The 19760-nt window shown below is 38.1% G+C and overlaps 1 protein-coding gene across 2 annotated transcripts in view; it reads right to left on the reverse strand.

The window, feature by feature from the left end:
• Nucleotides 1-3893: 3893 nt before the first annotated feature.
• The window catches only part of RAP1A (RAP1A, member of RAS oncogene family), a 79490-nt gene continuing 63623 nt past the window's right edge, over nucleotides 3894-19760 (reverse strand). For both annotated transcript variants that reach the window (XM_065907003.1, XM_065907004.1), the window contains exons 4-8: nucleotides 19341-19397; nucleotides 16510-16650; nucleotides 14417-14560; nucleotides 8989-9104; nucleotides 3894-5645 (exon numbers count right to left, since the gene is read on the reverse strand). In XM_065907003.1, the coding sequence (XP_065763075.1) occupies nucleotides 9018-9104; nucleotides 14417-14560; nucleotides 16510-16650; nucleotides 19341-19397 (429 nt within the window). In that variant the 3' untranslated portion in view covers nucleotides 3894-5645; nucleotides 8989-9017. The remainder of the gene's footprint in view (nucleotides 5646-8988; nucleotides 9105-14416; nucleotides 14561-16509; nucleotides 16651-19340; nucleotides 19398-19760) is intronic.

The following is a 19760-nucleotide window of genomic DNA, read 5'->3' on the forward strand; positions in this document are numbered from 1 at the left end:
CATATGATGTTAAGTGCTTGCTATTTGCCTAGCTCAACCTACTAGTTGCTGACTTGTTTCAATGACTGTCACCATGTGGCTCCAGCCTCTTACTTCCACCTTAACACCAAATGAAACTATATAACTGAAACTGTACCACTCCTGGTTCCTATTTTCTGCATTTGCTTTTTCCTGAAATCAGCCTGTAACATTCCAACCCAGTCTCACCTGTTGAAGATTCCACCTTTAAAGCCTTCTCTTGAAGCATTTCAGATCTCCCGGAACAGAAAGCATCTCATGCTACTTTGCTTTATAAAGTACCTTTATGGTACTTTTACCATACTTTATAAAGTACCTTTATGGTACTTTTTACTAGTTCTTTGTGACCTACAAGTTTCTATACCGCATAGTTTCCCTTCTGCCACTATACCTGCCCATACTCCTATCCTTCTTCACCTGTGTGCCTATTAGCACGCACGTGTGCAGTTTCACCCAGCTTAGGAGTAACCCATGCTGGACATCTCCATTGTCTTTCCTTCCATTTTCTCCTATACCTGTTCCAGATACTGCCCCCCACCACTCTACTGATGGCCCATTAAGGTCACCAGTGACCTCCATGTTCTTCTTTGCTAATTTTTCATCTCCCAACCTCACGATGGGGTCTGTAGGTCTTTTCTGTCAATAATCAATCCTAGTGATCCTACTCAGCTTCATGTTCTTAAATATGAAACGTATATGTCTTGTCCAGACCTCCTTCTCTGAATGCCAGACTTGTATCTAGCCACCTATTGTACAACTTTAGAATCTGACACAGTCTTACACGTGGTATGTTCAAAATGGAATTCCTGCTCCCCTCCCACACCTGTTCCCGTCATAACCTTCACAACCTTATCAGCCAAGAATCTTGGAGTCATCTTTGACTCCTCTCTGTCTCTCTCACACACATTCTACATGTGTCAGCACTTCCGCTGGCTCCACTTCCAGACTTGATTACTCAGTCTCCTAACTGGCCTCTCTGCTTCCATCCTGGGCCCTCTATAGGTTATTCTCAAATCAATTGCCAGAGTCATCCTGATGTCAGGCTGACTCAGAGCATGTTATATCCTCTGCTAAAATCCCTTCCATGGATTCTGCTCAGTAAAAAAGCTGAAGAAATCTGCCCCCACCCATTCCTACCACCTCTGTTATTTCCTATTTCTCTCCCCCTTGCTCCCTCTGCTCCAGCCACACTGGGCTCCTTGCTGGTCCTCCAACACTTCAGGCATCTGCAGACCCCTCCCACTGCATGGAAGGCCATTCTTCCCCCAGGCAGGTATATGGGCTGCATATTTCAAATATTTATTCAAGAGTAACTTCAGTGAAACCTAAACCTGTGACCACCACCACATTCCCTCTGCCCCAAACTGCTGCCCCTTGACTCCTTCTCGTCCCCATAGTGCTACACACACACACACACACCCTTTTGCCACCTGCCAGACACTCCACAAGGGAAGGGATTTTGGTTTGTATTATTCTCTGATGTACTCCCAAAATGCAGGTCAGCACCTGGCGAACCGAAGAGGCATAGTGAATATTTGCTGATAAGCCTATAAGGGTCATACCTTGTTCTTCTTTGTAAACCCTGCAAGGATTTTTACATGGCTGAAAGTAGGCACAAGAACTTGCATTTGGTTAAGCTTTTAAAAGTGCATTGAAAACAACACCTCAAAATAAGAGTCACATCACTGCTTAAAATGGGAAGGTTTATTAAGATTTTTCCTCAAAAGGAACAGCGAAGCCCATGCTTCTTAAGAGAAGCGATCAGCAGGAAATGTATGTCACACCTTGGGCCCAGAACCACAGGAAACTTAACAAGCTCTTGTTGATGTCTGCAAAATAGAATTCATGCTGTCTCCCAGAAAACAGAACTAGGCACCCAGTTCAAAGTCTCCAGCTGTTCTCAACAAGAATATTTAAGCAAGATATGGCATGAGAGGGATGGACTATATATTCAACAAACCGAAGATGAAGCTGTAGTAAGAAAAATCCATGTTGAAGGCAATGTCGATACTACATTTTCAAAAATAATTTGCATTTTTTACAATTTTGGAGAGTAGAAATGCTAAAAGTTGGGTGGCCAGACTGCCTCAAAGCTCACATTCATTTCTTTCCCAACAAGATGGGCTCTTTCCAGACCCTGGACAAGCAACCAAACCACTCTTCCCTTTCAAGTTTGGAGCTGTGTCAAGAGGGACTATTATATTTTAACACACATTTAAGTAGCACCTTAAATAAGTTCAAGACCCAAATAAAACAAAGGTTTTGTTTCCTTCCTCCAAATACCTGACCAATTCTTCACACTTTGGTTTCACGACACATATATTTATGAGTGTATTTTACACCCTCTAACATTCTATTCTGATTGCTTACAAAGGAAAATACTAAAGTAATCTTTATATCTTTCTGTCCCTCAGCCCTGAAAACAAAAATTGGATCATGAGCTAACAAAGACATATGTACTTATGAGGATAATGAGGCAAAATATTTGAAATTGGGAGGTCCAGAAAATGAAGAATGTTCATATGTGGAGAAAAACAGTCCCAGGCCAAGTAACTCATTTTAATAAAGTTGGTAATAAAGATCAGTATATTCCCAAGGAGTAACTTTTTCCAAGTATATTCTAACTTCTAAGAAGCATACTGTTTCACCAAGGAGTAAAAGGTACCAGTTATGATGGCAAATCAAGGTGCCAGAGATCAGTTCAAAGTTGTAGGGGAAGAGAGTAACACCAATATCCATCTTGAAACATTTCTAAGAGAATTTACCCTGTGGCCACACTAGTGAATTACTATTCATATCTCAGACGAATTTCTTATATCTTCTCTGTCCAATTAAAAACTCATGAGGGAAGGCCTTTTATTGCCTCTTGGTGAGGCACTCAGTGTTTATAGAATAGATGGCTTTAATATATACTTTAATATATACTAGTTCAATGCTGGTCAAAGTGTTAACTGATACCAAAGCTCCCCCTGGTGGAGGGTAAGATTATAGATTACATATTTACCGTTAAGTTTTTAAAACTAAGATTGGGGGCACTACTAAACCATTCAGGTTGTTTGTATTCAAAGTGGAAAGAGCAAATTAGTTGATAATGACATCAAGTCTCCTTTAAATCATAATATTACTCATATAACCAAAGTTATTATACTTTAAATAGCCAGAAATACTAATATGGTATCAGTTCTTGAATATTTACCATATGAGATTCATGTAATATCCTTGAGGACTTTTAGATTTTTATGCTGTAAAAATACACCATTATTTTCAGGTACCCTCCCTTATGGAACCAAGACTAGGGACTTCACAGAGAGACATAAAAGCACACCCATCTCACTTTCCGACAGGATACCTTTCCCTCTTGCTCAGCAATGGCAGACTTCGTTCAGATAGCAATGCATAGCTCTGATTTTAGCTGGTCCTGCTCTGCACACTACTGTGTACCAGAAGGGCATTTTTCTTCACAATTCTACCTTTATCCCAAGCGGACTGTGTAAGATGTAACAAATCCAGTACCTGTCATGTTCTAAAACAGAAGACATGGAGTTCACACTATCCCTCAAGCAGACTGGAACTTGGGAGTTATTCTTACTTAAAATAATTCCTACTTAATCTGGCAAGTAACTACATCATCTATGTAACAGGTAATATCTAGAAATGCTTGCTGCTTATGAGATACTTGTCTATGATTTTAAGTCCAAAGGAATGTTTGAGAGGTGTGTTTTAAAGCAGAATGACTTTAGAGGACCTTAAAATATGCCACACTGACCTCGACAGACTGGCCCTAATGCTTCGCTTGTTTTTTAAATTTATTGCATTTAGGAGATTTTGGCCCCTCAGTCCCAGACATATGTATAACTGGATCAGCAGAAGGTAAGTATTAGGTAACTAAGTTTATTAGAAACTTAAAAGAATACAATTTCCAAAAAATTTTTTTACAATATTTTAACATTTTCTCAGGTTGATCAGAACTTACATTTGAAATCTGATCTTTAAATGTCAATTTAGTAACTGATGGGGCTGACCACACTCCTGGAAAGTCTCAGCAAGGCGTGAACACTACTTCACACCCAGTTGCAATGAGACAGCGTCTAGATCCCTGAGCAATGATTTAGACTTTCTAGGACTGGTCTCCTTGATATTCAGTAACAAGGCACAGGGTTTCCCAAGCTTCTTTCCTTCTCCAGTACTTAAGTGGCTAATGAGCTGTTTCGCTCTACTTCATGGCATACATAAGTCATACCACTCTAGGTCCATGATCTACTTAAGCCCCAACTTCTGTAAAAAATGGAAAAAAACTGGGAAGGAAAAGAAAAGCACCACTATACAGCCAGCTAAAATTTTTACCTTAGCAGCCTTTTCCACACGACCACCACTATGCTGCTTCTTGCACAGCTGAAGAAAAAGCAACCGACACATCCTTTGTATGCTTTTTCACTTTCACCCACTTCTCTTAGATATTTCAGTCTACAATACTATAAAGCAAATCTGAAAATTTTACACAACATTTCATGGTGGACTTACACTCAACAAATTAACAATGGCAAAAGGAGTTCCTTGATGGAATTACAAGCTGGGGAAGACTGGAAATAGTAAAATTTAAACCCTGATACAGTGTTAAACTTATCTTTTTACATATAAAAATAATACACAGTGGGATATTTTATTCAATAAGATACAATCTTTAAGATCAAGAGAGAATATACAAAACTATTGTATGTAGTATGATGTATTTTACTGTATAATAGGAATAAATATATATAGAACAGAAAGTGCGAGGTCTGCTCATAGAGAAATCACCATTTACTTAGGGGTTTAAAGCCAAGTGCTCTGCAGGCACCAGTCAGAAAGGAGCTACTGCTGCATTTAAAACAATGTGATCATTATAAAATAAAGGCCTTAAATCTATAAACAATAACAAAAACACACAAACCAAATGAAAATGTACTAAAATTTAATCATCCATAAAAGCTGTAATTTAATCTGACAGTAAAACACAAGAAGCAATATTAGAGTTGGTTTAGTATATTATATATTTTAGCTTTGAAAGCCATAGAAATCAGTATCCCAGTTTTTTCCCTATAAAAGACCCATTTTTTCCAAAGCATTATGCACAAACAATTTTAATTAGAATATAATGACAGAATGATATTTCATAATTTTTTAAATATAAAATGAAGTCAATGACTCAAAAAAGTTATCTGCTGCAATGAGTTTGAGGGGAAATTTTCATAATCTATACCATTACAGATATAAAGTATAATGGTTCAACTTTTTAGTGCTTGACAGGGAGGAAACATGATAAAAAGGTCAATATGAAATCATTTGATTATAGTAGCAATATCTAACATTTGAAATGCATCCATGCTCTTTTGTATAATCATATTAGAGTCAAGTATATTTATTTTCACATCTGTTATAACTGCTATTGCAAAGGAGAAATACTATTGTCTTATTTTCCAAGAGATATACACAGAGCAATTCTTTTCTCCAGGGAACTTGTGCAAACCAATATAAGATCTAAATTCTTCACATAATATATAAAACAGGAGAAGCCTCTTCAGATTTATTTTTTGAAGTCTGGAATGCTGGCACTTTCCAATTAGGCAACAGTTCTTCATTCCTGTAATCTAGAACATTGAATAGATACAGATATATATATATTTATATATATGTTTAATCTCTTAATGTCAGAACATGATAGTAAATAGATATCTAATATTATAGAAAGAAATTATTTTAGCTGATCATTAGATAACTAAATATATTAAACAGATATAGTAACAAGGTTATTTTAAACTCTCTTTAAAAATGTTTTAAAAAATAGTTTTATTGTATTTAGTATTTCACAATATATCCGGCAGTCCTGACTGTATAGAGGAAAACAGTGATGATTTCTACCCCATTATCACCTTATTTTTAAAAGTTCCTTTTCTACTAAGAAAACAACTCACGCCTGCATCAACTTTCCATGGAAAATTCTTTAATTCAACCATTTTATGATTATTATATTAGGGTCGTAAGTATTATTAAGTGTTAGCCGTTCAGTCATGTCCATTTCTTTGAGACCCCAGGGATGGTAGCCTGTCAGACCCCTCTGTTCATGGAATTTTCTAGGCAAGAATACTGGAGTGGGTATGGAGTGTACAGCCATTCCCTTCTCCATGCGATCTTCCCAACCCAAGGATTGAACCTGGGTATCCTGCATTGCAGGCAGATTCTTTACCACCTGAGGTACCAGGGAACTCCATATCAGGGTTACCTCTTCCAATTTAGGCTAGGTCAAAAAGAAATGATACAGAAATAGCTGATGCCTGTTTTCAAGGGCAGAAAATTCAAAGTAAGGTTTACTATTCAGCAGAAAAGAATGAGGTTAAAGGAGCAATTTCCTGAAGACGAATTTCTTTCCTCCATTTTCAAAAGCAGGACATATTAGAAAGAGACTAACATGTTTCAATATGATTTTGCCTAATGGCTAAGGGTAGATAAGCTGCCCTTACGGTTCACATACTCTTTCTAAAAACACTTAGTTGCTGTTTAAATTTATTCTGTATCTCAATACCTTTTAAATGGGATCAACATGTCACTTCAAGCCTGTAATCACAGCAAAAAGCTCTACAAAGTATTCTGATTTACTAAGTGATTACTATTTGGTATTATCAAATAGGCACAGAGGTCCTGGGTAACATTAAATTATATTGAAGGCTGAATTACCTATCAGAGTCTAAGAATTTATGCAACCAGGATGAAAGTCTTATTTCCAGATTTAAGTCTTTTCTCTAAGGTAAAACTCATAGTAATACACTGTAGTGTGTATATGAATGAATATTCACAAGAGGCCAGAAGATGGCACCTCTTCCTTGAAACATAAGCTAAAAGGACATTTTCACAGAACTGGAAATTCAGTGAGAGTCAGCTAAGATAATGATAAAAATGAGTCAGTCAACTAACTTATAAAAGAGTTAAACACATTTCAGAATAGGAACTGGAGTTCTCTTTTCTCTTTACCTTTGAACCCTTACCTAAAGAAACGCAAATACCAGCAATTTTATCATGAGTCCTCTTCAGAGAGCTGATGATTCATAGTTACTGACTCAAGATTTCACTAAAAGCCTAAAGTAACCATGTGGCCAGAAGCTGTTTTTCCAAAGTCTGACTACCAGAAGAAACTTAAGAACTTTTCTGCTTTCCCTCTACTTTACTTCAAAAGGGGGCATAATGATTTGGTTGTTTCCCCTAAGAGAGATTCGTTCATATCTCTAAGGAAGCACATATTAGTTAATTTGGTGCTCTGGAAGAGGTAATCTACTAAATGGACCCAAGGGACTTACAAGAGTTAGCACAACCAACTCTCAAGTGGGGAGCAACTGACTTCCCTCTAAGTGGACCAAGTTTAGTAACAGTCCCATAATTAGCATCAAATTACATCATAAACCCACTTCATGAAAATATTCTTTCATGGTATGGACATGAGTTTGAGTAAACTCCAGGAATTGGTGATAGACAGGGAGGCCTGGTGTGCTGCAGTTCATGGGGTCGCAAAGAGTCGGATACGACTGAGCTACTGAACTGAACTGAATGTTTATAGAGTTGATGAACATAAGCAGAAACTGCTCAGGGGATTTAAGTATATAATTAAAGAAAAACAAATAAATGGCCCCACACAGCCTGGTTTCTCACTTGACAGGCAGCTTCAATGCTGCCACTAATTTCTCTCCAATGGGTTCACTTAACAAAAACTTAAGTGCTACTTAAAGTCAACTACTACTTAAGAGACCTACAGAAGAAACATTTGAAAGAAGTCAACTCATGCTGCTGCTGCTGCTAAGTCACTTCAGTCCTGTCCGACTCTGTGCGACCCCATAGATGGCAACCCACCAGGTTCCCCCGTCCCTGGGATTCTCCAGGCAAGAACACTGGAGTGGGTTGCCATTTCCTCCTCCAATGCATGTAAGTGAAAAGTGAAAGTGAAGTCGCTCAGTTGTGTCCGACTCTGTGCGACCCCATAGACTGCAGTCTACTAGGCTCCTCCAACCATGGGATTTTCCAGGCAAAAAAGAGTATTGGAGTGGATTGCCATTTCCTTCTCCAGTGACCTACAGAAGAAATATTTGAAAGAAGTCAACCCACACCTGAGAGGAAATGACTACTAAAACTACACTGACATACCACCACACCCAGCAGAATTGCTCAAGTTACAAAAACTGGCAATAGCAAAATTGGGAAGGATGTGGAATTCGTAAACTGCTAGTACGGGTGTAAACTGGGACAGCTACTTTGAAAAACTTCTTAACAGCTTCCACTAAAGCTAACCACATACACAGTGTACTGTCTGGTCATTCAATTCCTACATACAGAAATGCATATGCATACATGTATATGTGCATAAAGGCTTGTACAAGAAAGTGCACAGGAATCATACTCGTTCCTGAAAAGAACTCAAATGTCCATCAATAGAATACATAAATATACTGCTAGTGTAGTCATACAATAAAAATAAACTACTGCTATATGCAATAAGGATTAGTCTTAGAAACATTTTTGAGTGAAACAAGCCAGACACAAAATAGCACATTACATGCTTTTGTTTCTGCTTAATTCAAAGAGAGGCAAAATTCACTTTTTCCCCAGATGAACCACTGTTTCACTTCAATTCAGTTTGAATTTGGGTGTGAACTTGGAAGGCTTTCTATTCATTCAACCACTATTTTTTGAATACATTCTCTACTAGGTACTGAGGGATGCTCTGGAGCAAAACAGACATGATTCTTGCCCTCCCTCAGACAACCTGGAACCTCATTGAGAAAAAGACAAATTTTCCAACAGATGAACATATCTACAAGTTATATAACACATTTACAAATTACAGAAGCCTGGAAATACCCCAATAGGTGAAGTGGGAAGTGGTTAATGTTGGGGAAAGCCCAACCTAAGAGGATGAGAAAGGCGTTTGTTCTGCTTTTAGCACCTTACCTGGCTCAGAGCTGCTGCTTACTGTAGGTCTAGAGCAGCAGACACGATTTCTTTTTAGGCTTCTTCTTTTCCACTGGTGTTTTTCTATTTATCTGTCTGACCAGGTCATAAAATATCTAAATAAAAGCAAGAAAAAAGTAGTACTTATTCAACCAATATTTAAGACCTTTTTCCACAAAACAATCTTGATTCTGTTAAATATTATTCTGCTTTCGGGTCTGTATTTTGCCGCTTTAACAGCAGGTCTCAGACGCTCCAGCTGATTTTCAGTCAGGGTAAAGCAGGACTTATCTATTTACAATGAGAGAAATACATTTGCTCTTAGATATTCAATAACAAGTTAATAAAAAGAATTAGTAGTGAAGAAACAAGAGAAGTCACATTCTTCACGGAATCTTCTATGCTTTAAAAACCTAATTATACTTGCTTTGTTTTTTAAAAATGTCAAACTGACAGAAAAGGTGCAAGATTAGTACCAAGAACTTAAGTGTTTTCTTCACCCATATACACCAGTTAGTGACATTCTGCCAAGTGCATGTTTTTCAAAGAGGAAACACAGACGGCCCAGGCAGGTAACAAGATGTGCCACTCCGCTAGCCACAGGGAAACGCACAGCAAAAGGGCAATGGGGCACTGCTCCAGACCTGTCAGAGTGGCAAGCGTCAAACAGAACACAAAGAACAAATGTTGGTGAGGCTGTAAAGAAAAGGGAACTCTCACACATTGTTGGTGGGAATGTAAACTGATGCAGCCACTCTGGAAAACAGTATAGAGGTTTCATAAAAAACTAAAAACAGAACTATCATATGATCCAGCAATTCCACTCCTGGGCACATATCCAAAATGAAAAACACTAATTTGAAAAGATACATGCCCACCAATGTTCACAGCAGCATTATTTACAAGTGCAAGATATGGAAGTGTCTACTAACAGATGAATGGATAAAGAAGATGTGGTGTACATATACAATGGAATATTACTCATCATGGGCTTAGTTGCTCAGTCGTGTCTGACTCTTTGTGACACCCACAGACTGCAGCCTGCCAAGCTCCTCTGTCCATGGGGATTCTCCAGGCAAGAATACTGGAGTGGGTTGCCATGCCCTCCTCCAGGGGATCTTCCCAACATAGGGATCAAACCCAGGTCTCCCACACTGCAGGCAGATTCTTTTACCTTCTGAGCTACCAGGGAAGCCCACTACTCATCACAAAGAATAAATTTTGCCATTTACAACAATATGTATGGACTTAGAGGGCATTAGGCTAAATGAAATAAGTCAGACAGAGAAGACAGATATTGGGTAATATCACTTACATGTGGAATTTAAAAAATACAGCTAGTGAATATAACAAAAAAGCAGACTCAGATGTAAAGAACAAACTAGTTGTTACCCATGAAGAAAAGAAGCTGGGAGGGGCAATATGGGGTAGGGGGTTAAGAGGTACAAACTATTAGGTATGCTCTAAGGATTTATCATACAATACAGAGAATATAGCCAATATTTCATAACTATACTGGAGCATAACCTTTAAAAATTATGAATCACTACACCATACACCTATAAAATATAATATTGTACAGCGAGCATGCTCAGTCGCTGTCATGTCTGACTCTGTGTGATCCCATGGACCAGCTCACCAAGCTTCTCTCTCCATGGGATTTTCCAGGCAAGAATACTGGACTGGGTTGCCATTTCCTATTCCAGGGTTCTTCCTAACCCTGGAACTGAACCCACATTCTTGTGTCTCCTGCATTGGCAGGTGGATTCTTTAGTATTCCTCCATCTGGGAAGCCCAATATTGTGCAGCAACGGTGAAAATTAAAGTGTTAGCTGCTCAGTCATGTCCAACTCTTTGCAACCTCATGGACTAGAGTCCACCAGGCTCCTTTGTCCATGGAATTCTCTAGGCAAGCATACTTGAGTGGATTGCCATTCCCTTCATGTCTCCTACATTGCAGGCAGATATTTTGACGTCTGAGCCACCAAGGAAGCCCATACAGCAACTGTACTATAAATTTTAAAAAAATTAATGGTTCCAAGATCACAAGCCTAAATTAATTGTTGAGGGGGGGGGTACCACTACCAAACAATTTATTCAAAGCTATAAAAGTGCTTCATTTATATTCTTTTCCTTCTGGTCCATCCTACTCAGTTCCATTTTCTTCAAACCATTTAATTCTATTATCTTATTTCTAAGAAAGCTGAAAACATAAGAGTTTATTAACAAAATGGTAGTTTCTGTTTCACAACTCCAAAACCCTCTAAGAACTTAATATGCATAGTGAAAGTTGCTTAGTCATGTCCCCTTCTTTGAGACCCCATTGACTTTACAGCCCATGGAATTCTCCAGGCCAGAACACTGGAGTGGGTAGCCTTTCCCTTCTCCAGGGGATCCTTCCAACCCAGGGATCGAAGCCAGGTCTCCCGCATCACAGGCAGATTCTTTTATCAGCTGAGCCACAAGGGAAGCCCATACTTCTTATTATGCCTAATATGCACAGCCATAAACAAAATCTCATTAATTCCTCAGCTTTAATACATAAGCTATAAAGTGAAAAATAACAAAAGGATAAACTAAAATAGTAAATTAATCAAAACAGCACATTTCTTCATGCTAGCCAGTCTGGGTTTCCGGTACTAGACAAAATGATAACTAGTTTTGTTGTATTATCCTCAAGGATTTCTTTGGCAAATGGCGCCTACCTCACAGTAGCAGCTGGTTCAGTGATGACGGCAAGTTCAAACTATGGTTATTTGGTTAGATATGCTGAAAGTCCTCAGTCTAGACTCTTCCTCATCTTTCTGAACTACAGAAAAATCTAAGGGGAACATAGAATAATTTCTTAATCCCTCTGTCATTTCTCAATTGGGATGTCTTGATTCCAATTATTATTGTAGCATCAGCAAAGAACAATTAATTCCTGATTAAGACTGATGTGATTCTGATACAGCTATGTACTACTTTCAGAACACAACTTGTTCACAAAATGATGTGAACAAGTTTTAAAAAATTATATATTATATATTCTATGATATAGACAGTAGAGAATTGAAGAGGGCAATTTAGTTAAGCAGGATGTCCCTGTATGACCTTAAACTTGAGCCCAAGAGCTGAACTGGTTAAAGTGGGATCCTTCTATCTTCTGGGACTCAGAAATCACATATGTATTTCCAAGGTATTAGCTGTCTGAGAAACTATTAACTACCCGTAAAACTCTATAGTTGGATTATCAGGCTATCAAGATAGACATATTAAAATAAACAAGTTATTATACTCTCAAGAATTTTTAGCATGACATTTGTATGTTTTTCAAAAGAATAAAGAGCCTTAAATAGCTAATGTGTTTCACTTTGTTGTATCATTTTTCTATTTTTATTTTAAAAACATGCATGTCAACAGTTGACTTCAGTGAGGCTACTGGTTTCCAATGCAGCAGGCCTCTGAGGGAGGGAGGCCATCCCAGAGGGAGGCTTAGCAGCACGTAAGTTCCCACAAACAGGTAATGCTTGAAAGGTAAGGAATGCCTCCTGTCCCTTCTGGTCCCTGGACCCTGGGCCAGCTCAGCTCTAGCCGGGCCCTATGAAATCTGTGGGGGTTACCAGTGAGGGTGACCACAGGGATGCAGGAACTAGATCTCTAAGGAACTAGATACAATCATGCTGCAGATGGTGACCTGACACTACTATTTCCTTAGCCAAGCTCATCTATCAATCTTAATGTGCATTATCTCAAAGTTATCTCTTTGAGATAATTCTCAAAGAGTAAGACTAAACCAAAAATTAAAATTATGATTAGCCATGTTTTTCAAGATAACATCTAATTCTACAACAGAGAAAGTGAAACTGGAAGCATTTCACACTTCCTTTCATTACTTGGCAGTGTTAGATGTAAGCATTGTTGAAGATCACAGTAGAACTTCCCCCCCAACTGGTATGTAAACTTATTCAGGGCACGACCAGTGTCTGTCCAGATGAGTGTTACTGGTGCCTAATACAGGGCCAGGCACACAGGAACACGATGAATACTCACTGAATAAATAAAATCTGTGAATTTCTTATTTTTATGTATTTATTTAAGCTGGTTTTACCTGAAAGGTAAGCTTTGACATTCTTTATTTTTGTAAAACAGAGGATGTGTAGCAAGCTTAAATTTTTTTCATGCCAGATGTTTAAAATAATTTGGTCACTGTCTACAACCATAATATCAGTCAAGGAAAAGAGACCGAAAGGACCAAAGGCCGGAGAGGAATGGCAAGCAAAAACACACAGAAGCCTCTGATGTCCTAACCCAGCCTTAACTTTCACCTATGTGGTTGTTGAACTCGCTGACTGACTACCTGTGATCCTATAAAGATAGTCAAAGTGAAGTTGCTCAGTTGTGTCCGACTCTTTTGTGACCCCATGGACTGTAGTCTACCAGATTCCTCCGTCCATGGCTTTTCCAGGCAAGAGTACTGGAGTGGGTTGCCATTTCCTTCTCCAGAGGATTTTCCCGACCCAGGGATCAAACCCGGGTCTCCCGCATTGCAGGTAGATGCTTTTACTGTCTGAGCCATCAGGGAAGTCCCAAAAATAAATGGCATGCACACTGGCAAATGAGAACTTTTGCTCTACTAGGAAGGGATAGAAGTCTACTTCTTTTTTTTTTTTTTCCGTTTTAAAGCCTGATGTTAAAATTAACAAAAGCAAGGGAAGCTCTTAACATTTTGCTTGGATGTGGTGGTGGCAGTTGGGAACTGCACTCATCTTTTAGGGATCCAGTGAACTATTGGCCCTTTACACTCAGGCAGACAAGCTTACTTGTTAAGCATTCCTGTCCCCAGCTGTGTTCTCAGGATAGCGGAATGCTTAAGTCATGGACAGAAAAAGCCTTGTACACCTGCTCTAACAGGCCTAAAAGACAGAGTGAATTATAGCTCTGTATCCATCCACTCACACAGATTCTTCCTTTTGAGTCATACACCAAAGGAAAGCAGGACTCAAATTACATGACATCTTTCTGTACAACATAAGTTCGTTACAGTAACTACCTTGATTTTTGTATTTTTCTACTGAATTTTACAACCTATTTACACACATCTGCATAGTTAATTGTTGTAAGACAGGGGTGATGTGCCAATTTTCACACACCACTTTCTGGTGTATCATTTAGAGGCTGAGCAGGACTTTAAAAAACACTTTCTTTAACTTAAACTTCCCCTTTGCCAACAAGGTAAATATATGTGTTCTCATTATAGCCATCAAAGTGATTTTATACAGAGAAGGAATATAGTTTCTAGGAATTACTTAGTGTTTTCCATAAACTGATGAAGATTGCTTAAAAGAACACTGCTTTTTCTTTTTAAAAAGTTGTTTTTGGCCGTTAGCTTGAAAAAAGGGAAAATTAAAAAGGCACTCATTTGTGCTGCCTCACAGCTGTTGGTTACCTCATTAACGTTGATCTTTGACTTTGCAGAAGATTCTAAAAAGGCACAGTTACACCACTGTCTTGCTAAATTCTGACCCTGTTCTTTGCCAACTACTCGCTCGTCTTCCAGGTCACATTTATTGCCAACCAAAATCATTGGAACCTGTGAAAGGAAAAAACATATAATAAGCAACTAACATACTTGTTACTCGGCTTCTTATAAGCAAGCAACTACCCTCCACCAACTAAAATGTATTAGGACTATTAGGTTCACCAAAGAAAAGTGAAAGTGAAAGTCGCTCAGTCATGTCAGACTCTTTGGGACCCCATGGACTGTAGCCTGCCAGGCTCCTCTGTCCATGGAATTTTTCAGGCCAGAATACTGGAGTGGGAGCCATTCCCTTCTCTAGGGGATCTTCCCAACCCAGGGACTGAACCTAGGTCTTCCACATTGCAGGCAGATTCTTCACTGTCTAAGCCACCAGGGAAGCCCATAAGCTTCACCAAGTGCTTTAAAAAAGGTATATGTATGTGTGTTGGGGAGAAGATCAAAGGGGAAGAGACAGAAAAAAATGGACAAGATTCTACCACATTGATCTGCTAAAATTATTTTAAGAATATAATCCCAGAATTATATTATGATTATATTATAAATTAATTACATTATGAGTCTCATGTGGACTCATGCTAATGGCTGAATTCCAAGCAGAAAAATATGAAGGAAAAGGAAACGCCTGCAATACAGAGAAGAACACACTCAATGGTCTGGGTGTGTCTTAAGTGCCTCAACTCACAGGACCAACAAATGTCAAAAACATGGCACAACCAACACAGTAATAAGTTTTACTTCTAGATCTGAAAACGACCTTAGGTGCGACATGAAGGAAGAGTAAGACTAAAAATAAAGCCACTGAGCAGCTATGTCTTCATCTATGATTCAATCTTTAGTTTATTACATGGGATAAAGAGATTAACATTATCAGAGTTCAGTGATTTGCATGTAATTGCCTATGAAAAGAGAACTCTTAGATGAATTAGTCATGGGAAGAAAGAGAACTATTCATTAGTTTATGGTTGATCATGAGTCATATGGTGCAAATCCCTCCTTGCCTACAATATTACCCAAAGTTATGGTGCTGAGCAGGTGCCTGTGTTCCCATTAATAATGAGTGAGAACACACAGAAATAGAGAGGAAGATAACATATGAAATTTTATATCCCAATTTACACAACTTTTGAAAAGGAACTCTGTAACTCAAAACTGAGACAAACATGTAAAATGTAGATTTCATCTTTGCAAAAAGGCACAATGTTATTCATCAGATAAGAATTCCAAAACAGTATATTTTACAACAATAAAAAATTAACATTAAAAAATCTGAAACAAAAATAAAATGATAAAAACTCAGTTAATTAAAATATTCAACATAATTCAAAGGGAATAACTAAGTAAAAACTGTACCGGCAGAATTTTAGAAATGGGAACACAGCATTACGGTTCTTGATAATGTTCCTTGAACACTGTTTCTGACATAAACTATCACCTTTCCAAGCAAAACCTGAGTCCCCCTTCTGCTACCAAGTATTCTTTGACTTCTTTTTTCACTACACTTGTGACCCATGTAGCACATGATGGGTCCTAAGTGCAGCGGAGAAAGAAGAACTTTACATACGTGTCCTTCATCTCGTGGGCTTCATTTCTAACCATCTCATCAGCACATCTGTTGGTGTTTAGTTGCTAAGTCGTGTCCGACTGTTTTGCAACTCCATGGACTGTTGCCTGCCAGGCTCCTTTGTCCATGCAATTTTCTAGGCAAGAATACCTGAGTGGTTTGCCATTTCCTTCTCCAGGGGATCTTCCTGACCCAGGAACTGAACCCGTGTCTCCTGCTTGGCAGGTGGTTTCTTTACCACTGAGCCACTGGGGACGCCCTCTCAGTATATTATCTGTCTGTAAATTTAGAAAGCTTAAAATGGTTTTTGGTTACCAGGACTCTTTTAGGCACAAGGGAGATACCCTCCAAGTCCTTACTGACAGAGAAAATGGATACTTCATATCCATTTTGGCCACAGAGAGACGGCCATACTCTATATATAGAGAGAAATACTTACATCTTCTGTGTCCTTAACTCGTAAAATCTGTTCCCTCAGGTCTTGTAAGTCATTGAACGTGGACTGAGCAGTAATAGAATATACTAGTGCAAACCCTTGGCCATTCTTCATATACAAATCCCTCATTGCTGTAAATTGCTCCTATAATAAAAACATGCAATAAATTATAAATATGACTCCTTAAATGTACTGAATTGCAACAATAAAATGGAAACAATTTAAATCAGAATAATAGCTACTGAATTCTTTATTACATATTACAGTGACAGGAAACCTAAGACATGACACACAGCTTCTGGAAAACCTGAGGTGAATGTTCCTGTCTCCTATTTACCTGACTAAAAACAATAAAATGTAGAATTACAAGGGAAGTATTAACCACTTGTTTTTTTTTTTTTTTTGGCTGGGCTACTGTAGCATGTGGGTCTTAGTTCCCTGACCAGGGATTGAACCCATGCTATCTGCAGTGGAAGGGTGGAGTCTCAGCCACTGGATCACCAGGGAAGTCCTCACTTTAATTTGTTTTTGTGTGATTTAGAAAAACTGTATATAACTTTTTTATATATACAGATTTTAATTAAATTATTTTGGTACTACAAAAGATAATCTCCAAGGTAGTGTTTTCAGAAAAGCTGAAGGAGTAAACCCTGATGCCCTCCAACATTAACAGGTTGGGGAGATGAAGCCAAATCAGGAAAGAAGACTTAGAAACAATGAATGATACAGGGAGAAAACCAAGCAAGTATTGTTTCCTGGAAGTTAAATGAATAAAATTTTCACAGAGAAGGATAATAATCTACTGAATCAAAGGTTGCTCAAAAAGTCAAGGGAACTGAGGATATATGTGAGGGATGTATTCTGAATGACAGACCATGTGCTTGAAGCTACGTAAAGAGGGACTTGAGGATATGAGGGATAATCAAAGATGTCAGAATAAACAGACTGCAGGTTCCAGAGAAGTTTAAGGGTTTGAAAGGAAGTGAGCTGGAGAAACGAGATGGTGAGTGAAGAGTAAGACATTTGAAAATGAAATTCAGGATGGTATTATGTGATTGGTTATCGCACAGTCTAGGGTAAAGACCATGGGAATGAATGACTGAAGCATAGTGGAGGTCAAAAAAACTGACAAGCCAAGCTACTAAATCATCTATATTACCCATAAAGATTGTATTTGGATACCAAAATCACCAACACTTTGGACTAAAGCAGTGTTGGAGAAAGTGAGCAAACCTAAAGGAGAAAGAACTGATCTAGAATAAGATTGATGAGCATCAACTACTTTCCAACCTTTATGCAAGGCACTGGGGATAGACAAATATACAGAAAATTATAATATAGCGTGCTGACTGCTAGGATGGGAGAAATACAAGATATTTGAGAAAATAAGGGAGGATCTCTGCAGTGGAGGAAAACTTCCTTAATTTGGACAAGAGGAAGAAGAATGTCCTCACAGTTGTGGAAGCTGTGAAAGGAAGAAGTAGAAAGTTTTTTTAAAGTTTTTTAACTGTTGGGGTCTTTGGAAACAAAGGAGAATTATTGCTGATTCAGAAGCTAGGAAAATTGGGGGTTGGGGAAAGTGGCAAGAGGGAGAGACCTCAATTCAGCTGATACAGGGCTCCTGTTGGAATAAAGATCCATTTTCTCACAAAAGGACAGAAAAATATGGTATAATTTGTATTCTAATTGCTCTAGTCTTCTCATGTTTTTTGATCTGAAACTTTCTCACCATTTATAAAGTTATAGTGGGGGATATTTGTGAATTTTAAAACAACTTAAAACATTTAAGAATGCCATTCATTTTAGAGCATTGCCTAATAGGAAAAGTCTATGCATATGGAGAAAAAAAAGAAAATCATTTAATGTGTGCATTTTTCTGTGGCAGAATAAAACATCATTAATTAATTTAAAAACTTAAAAAGGTAATGACAAGTGAAGATAATGAAAATAAAAGCAAATACATAGAGTTCATTAACTATATTATAGGTATTTTATGCCAAATGATTTATAGCCACCATCTCATTTGATCAATGTTGTTGTTCAGTTGCTAAGTCACATCCAACTCTTCCGCAACCCCACGGACTGCAGCTCACCAGGTTCTCTGTCCACAGGATTTCCCAGCCAAGAATACTGGAGCGGGTTGCCATTTAGTTCTTCAGGGGATCTTCCCAACCCAGGAACCAAACCCGAGTCTCCTGCATTGGCAGGTGCATTCTTTATCACTGAGTCACCAGGGAAGCCCCCTTTGATCATTACAAGCACCCTATAATGTACTATCATCATTATACTCATTTGAAGATATGAAAAATGAGGCTTGAAATAATCCTAAAGATTTTTGTTAGAAAACACTTATCCCCCAAAAAAGAAAAGAAAACACTTATCCATCACCAGCCCCTTGAGATGTTAAAATGCTAATAAAAAGCAAAAACAATTTTTAAAATAAATGAATTACCATGGTATCAAGAGACAGTCTTATTTAAGCCCAGAGAAATACCTATCTTAACTAAAATTCTGGATTTAAAACACCTTGAATACCATTTTTTTTTTTTAAGAGCAGTAATAGTATAACCCTCACCTCAATACAGGAAAAAAGAAACAACACACAGATTCTGTAGGTGAACTCAACATACAATTTAATAGTGATACATGGGCATTAAGTACATCAAAGAGTTTAATGCACATAAGAAAATTTAAGAAGTTCTACATTTAGAGACTTAAGTTCTTAATCAGAACAAATGTTTTTACTCAGAGGAATCAATCAGGTGACAAAAGCCTGTTTACAAATTAAAATCTAACCAGAAAAAGGAAGAGAGAGAGAGAGAGAAAGCCCTTACCGTCCCCGCTGTATCCAGGATTTCCAGCATACACTGTTGGCAGTCTACTTCAACTTGCTGTTGGGGTCAAGCATTGGGGTGGAGGAGAATAAAAGAGTAACGTCAAACTGTCAGTCTGTTTTCCTCCCACCTCTTCACTCAAAGTTCCTATCATGACTTTCTCTAGCAGGTTGCTGTACTGGTGGAGACCTAACTTGGTAGTATAATAAAGAATAGGAGCTCTCAAACACATTCTACCAGGACTTTTAATGCTGAGTTTAGGTATTTTTCTGACCACTGAAATATGAACACTGATTTCTATTATTATTAGAAGGCAGTGGTCATATTCTGCAATTTAAGAAAAATAGCAATAAACAGGTATAGTTCTAAAAGGAAAAAAAAAAATAGCGTAAAGTATGTATATTTATATTATCTGCAAAA

Source organism: Muntiacus reevesi, chromosome 1, assembly GCF_963930625.1.
Source record: "Muntiacus reevesi chromosome 1, mMunRee1.1, whole genome shotgun sequence".
NCBI lineage: Eukaryota > Metazoa > Chordata > Mammalia > Artiodactyla > Cervidae > Muntiacus > Muntiacus reevesi.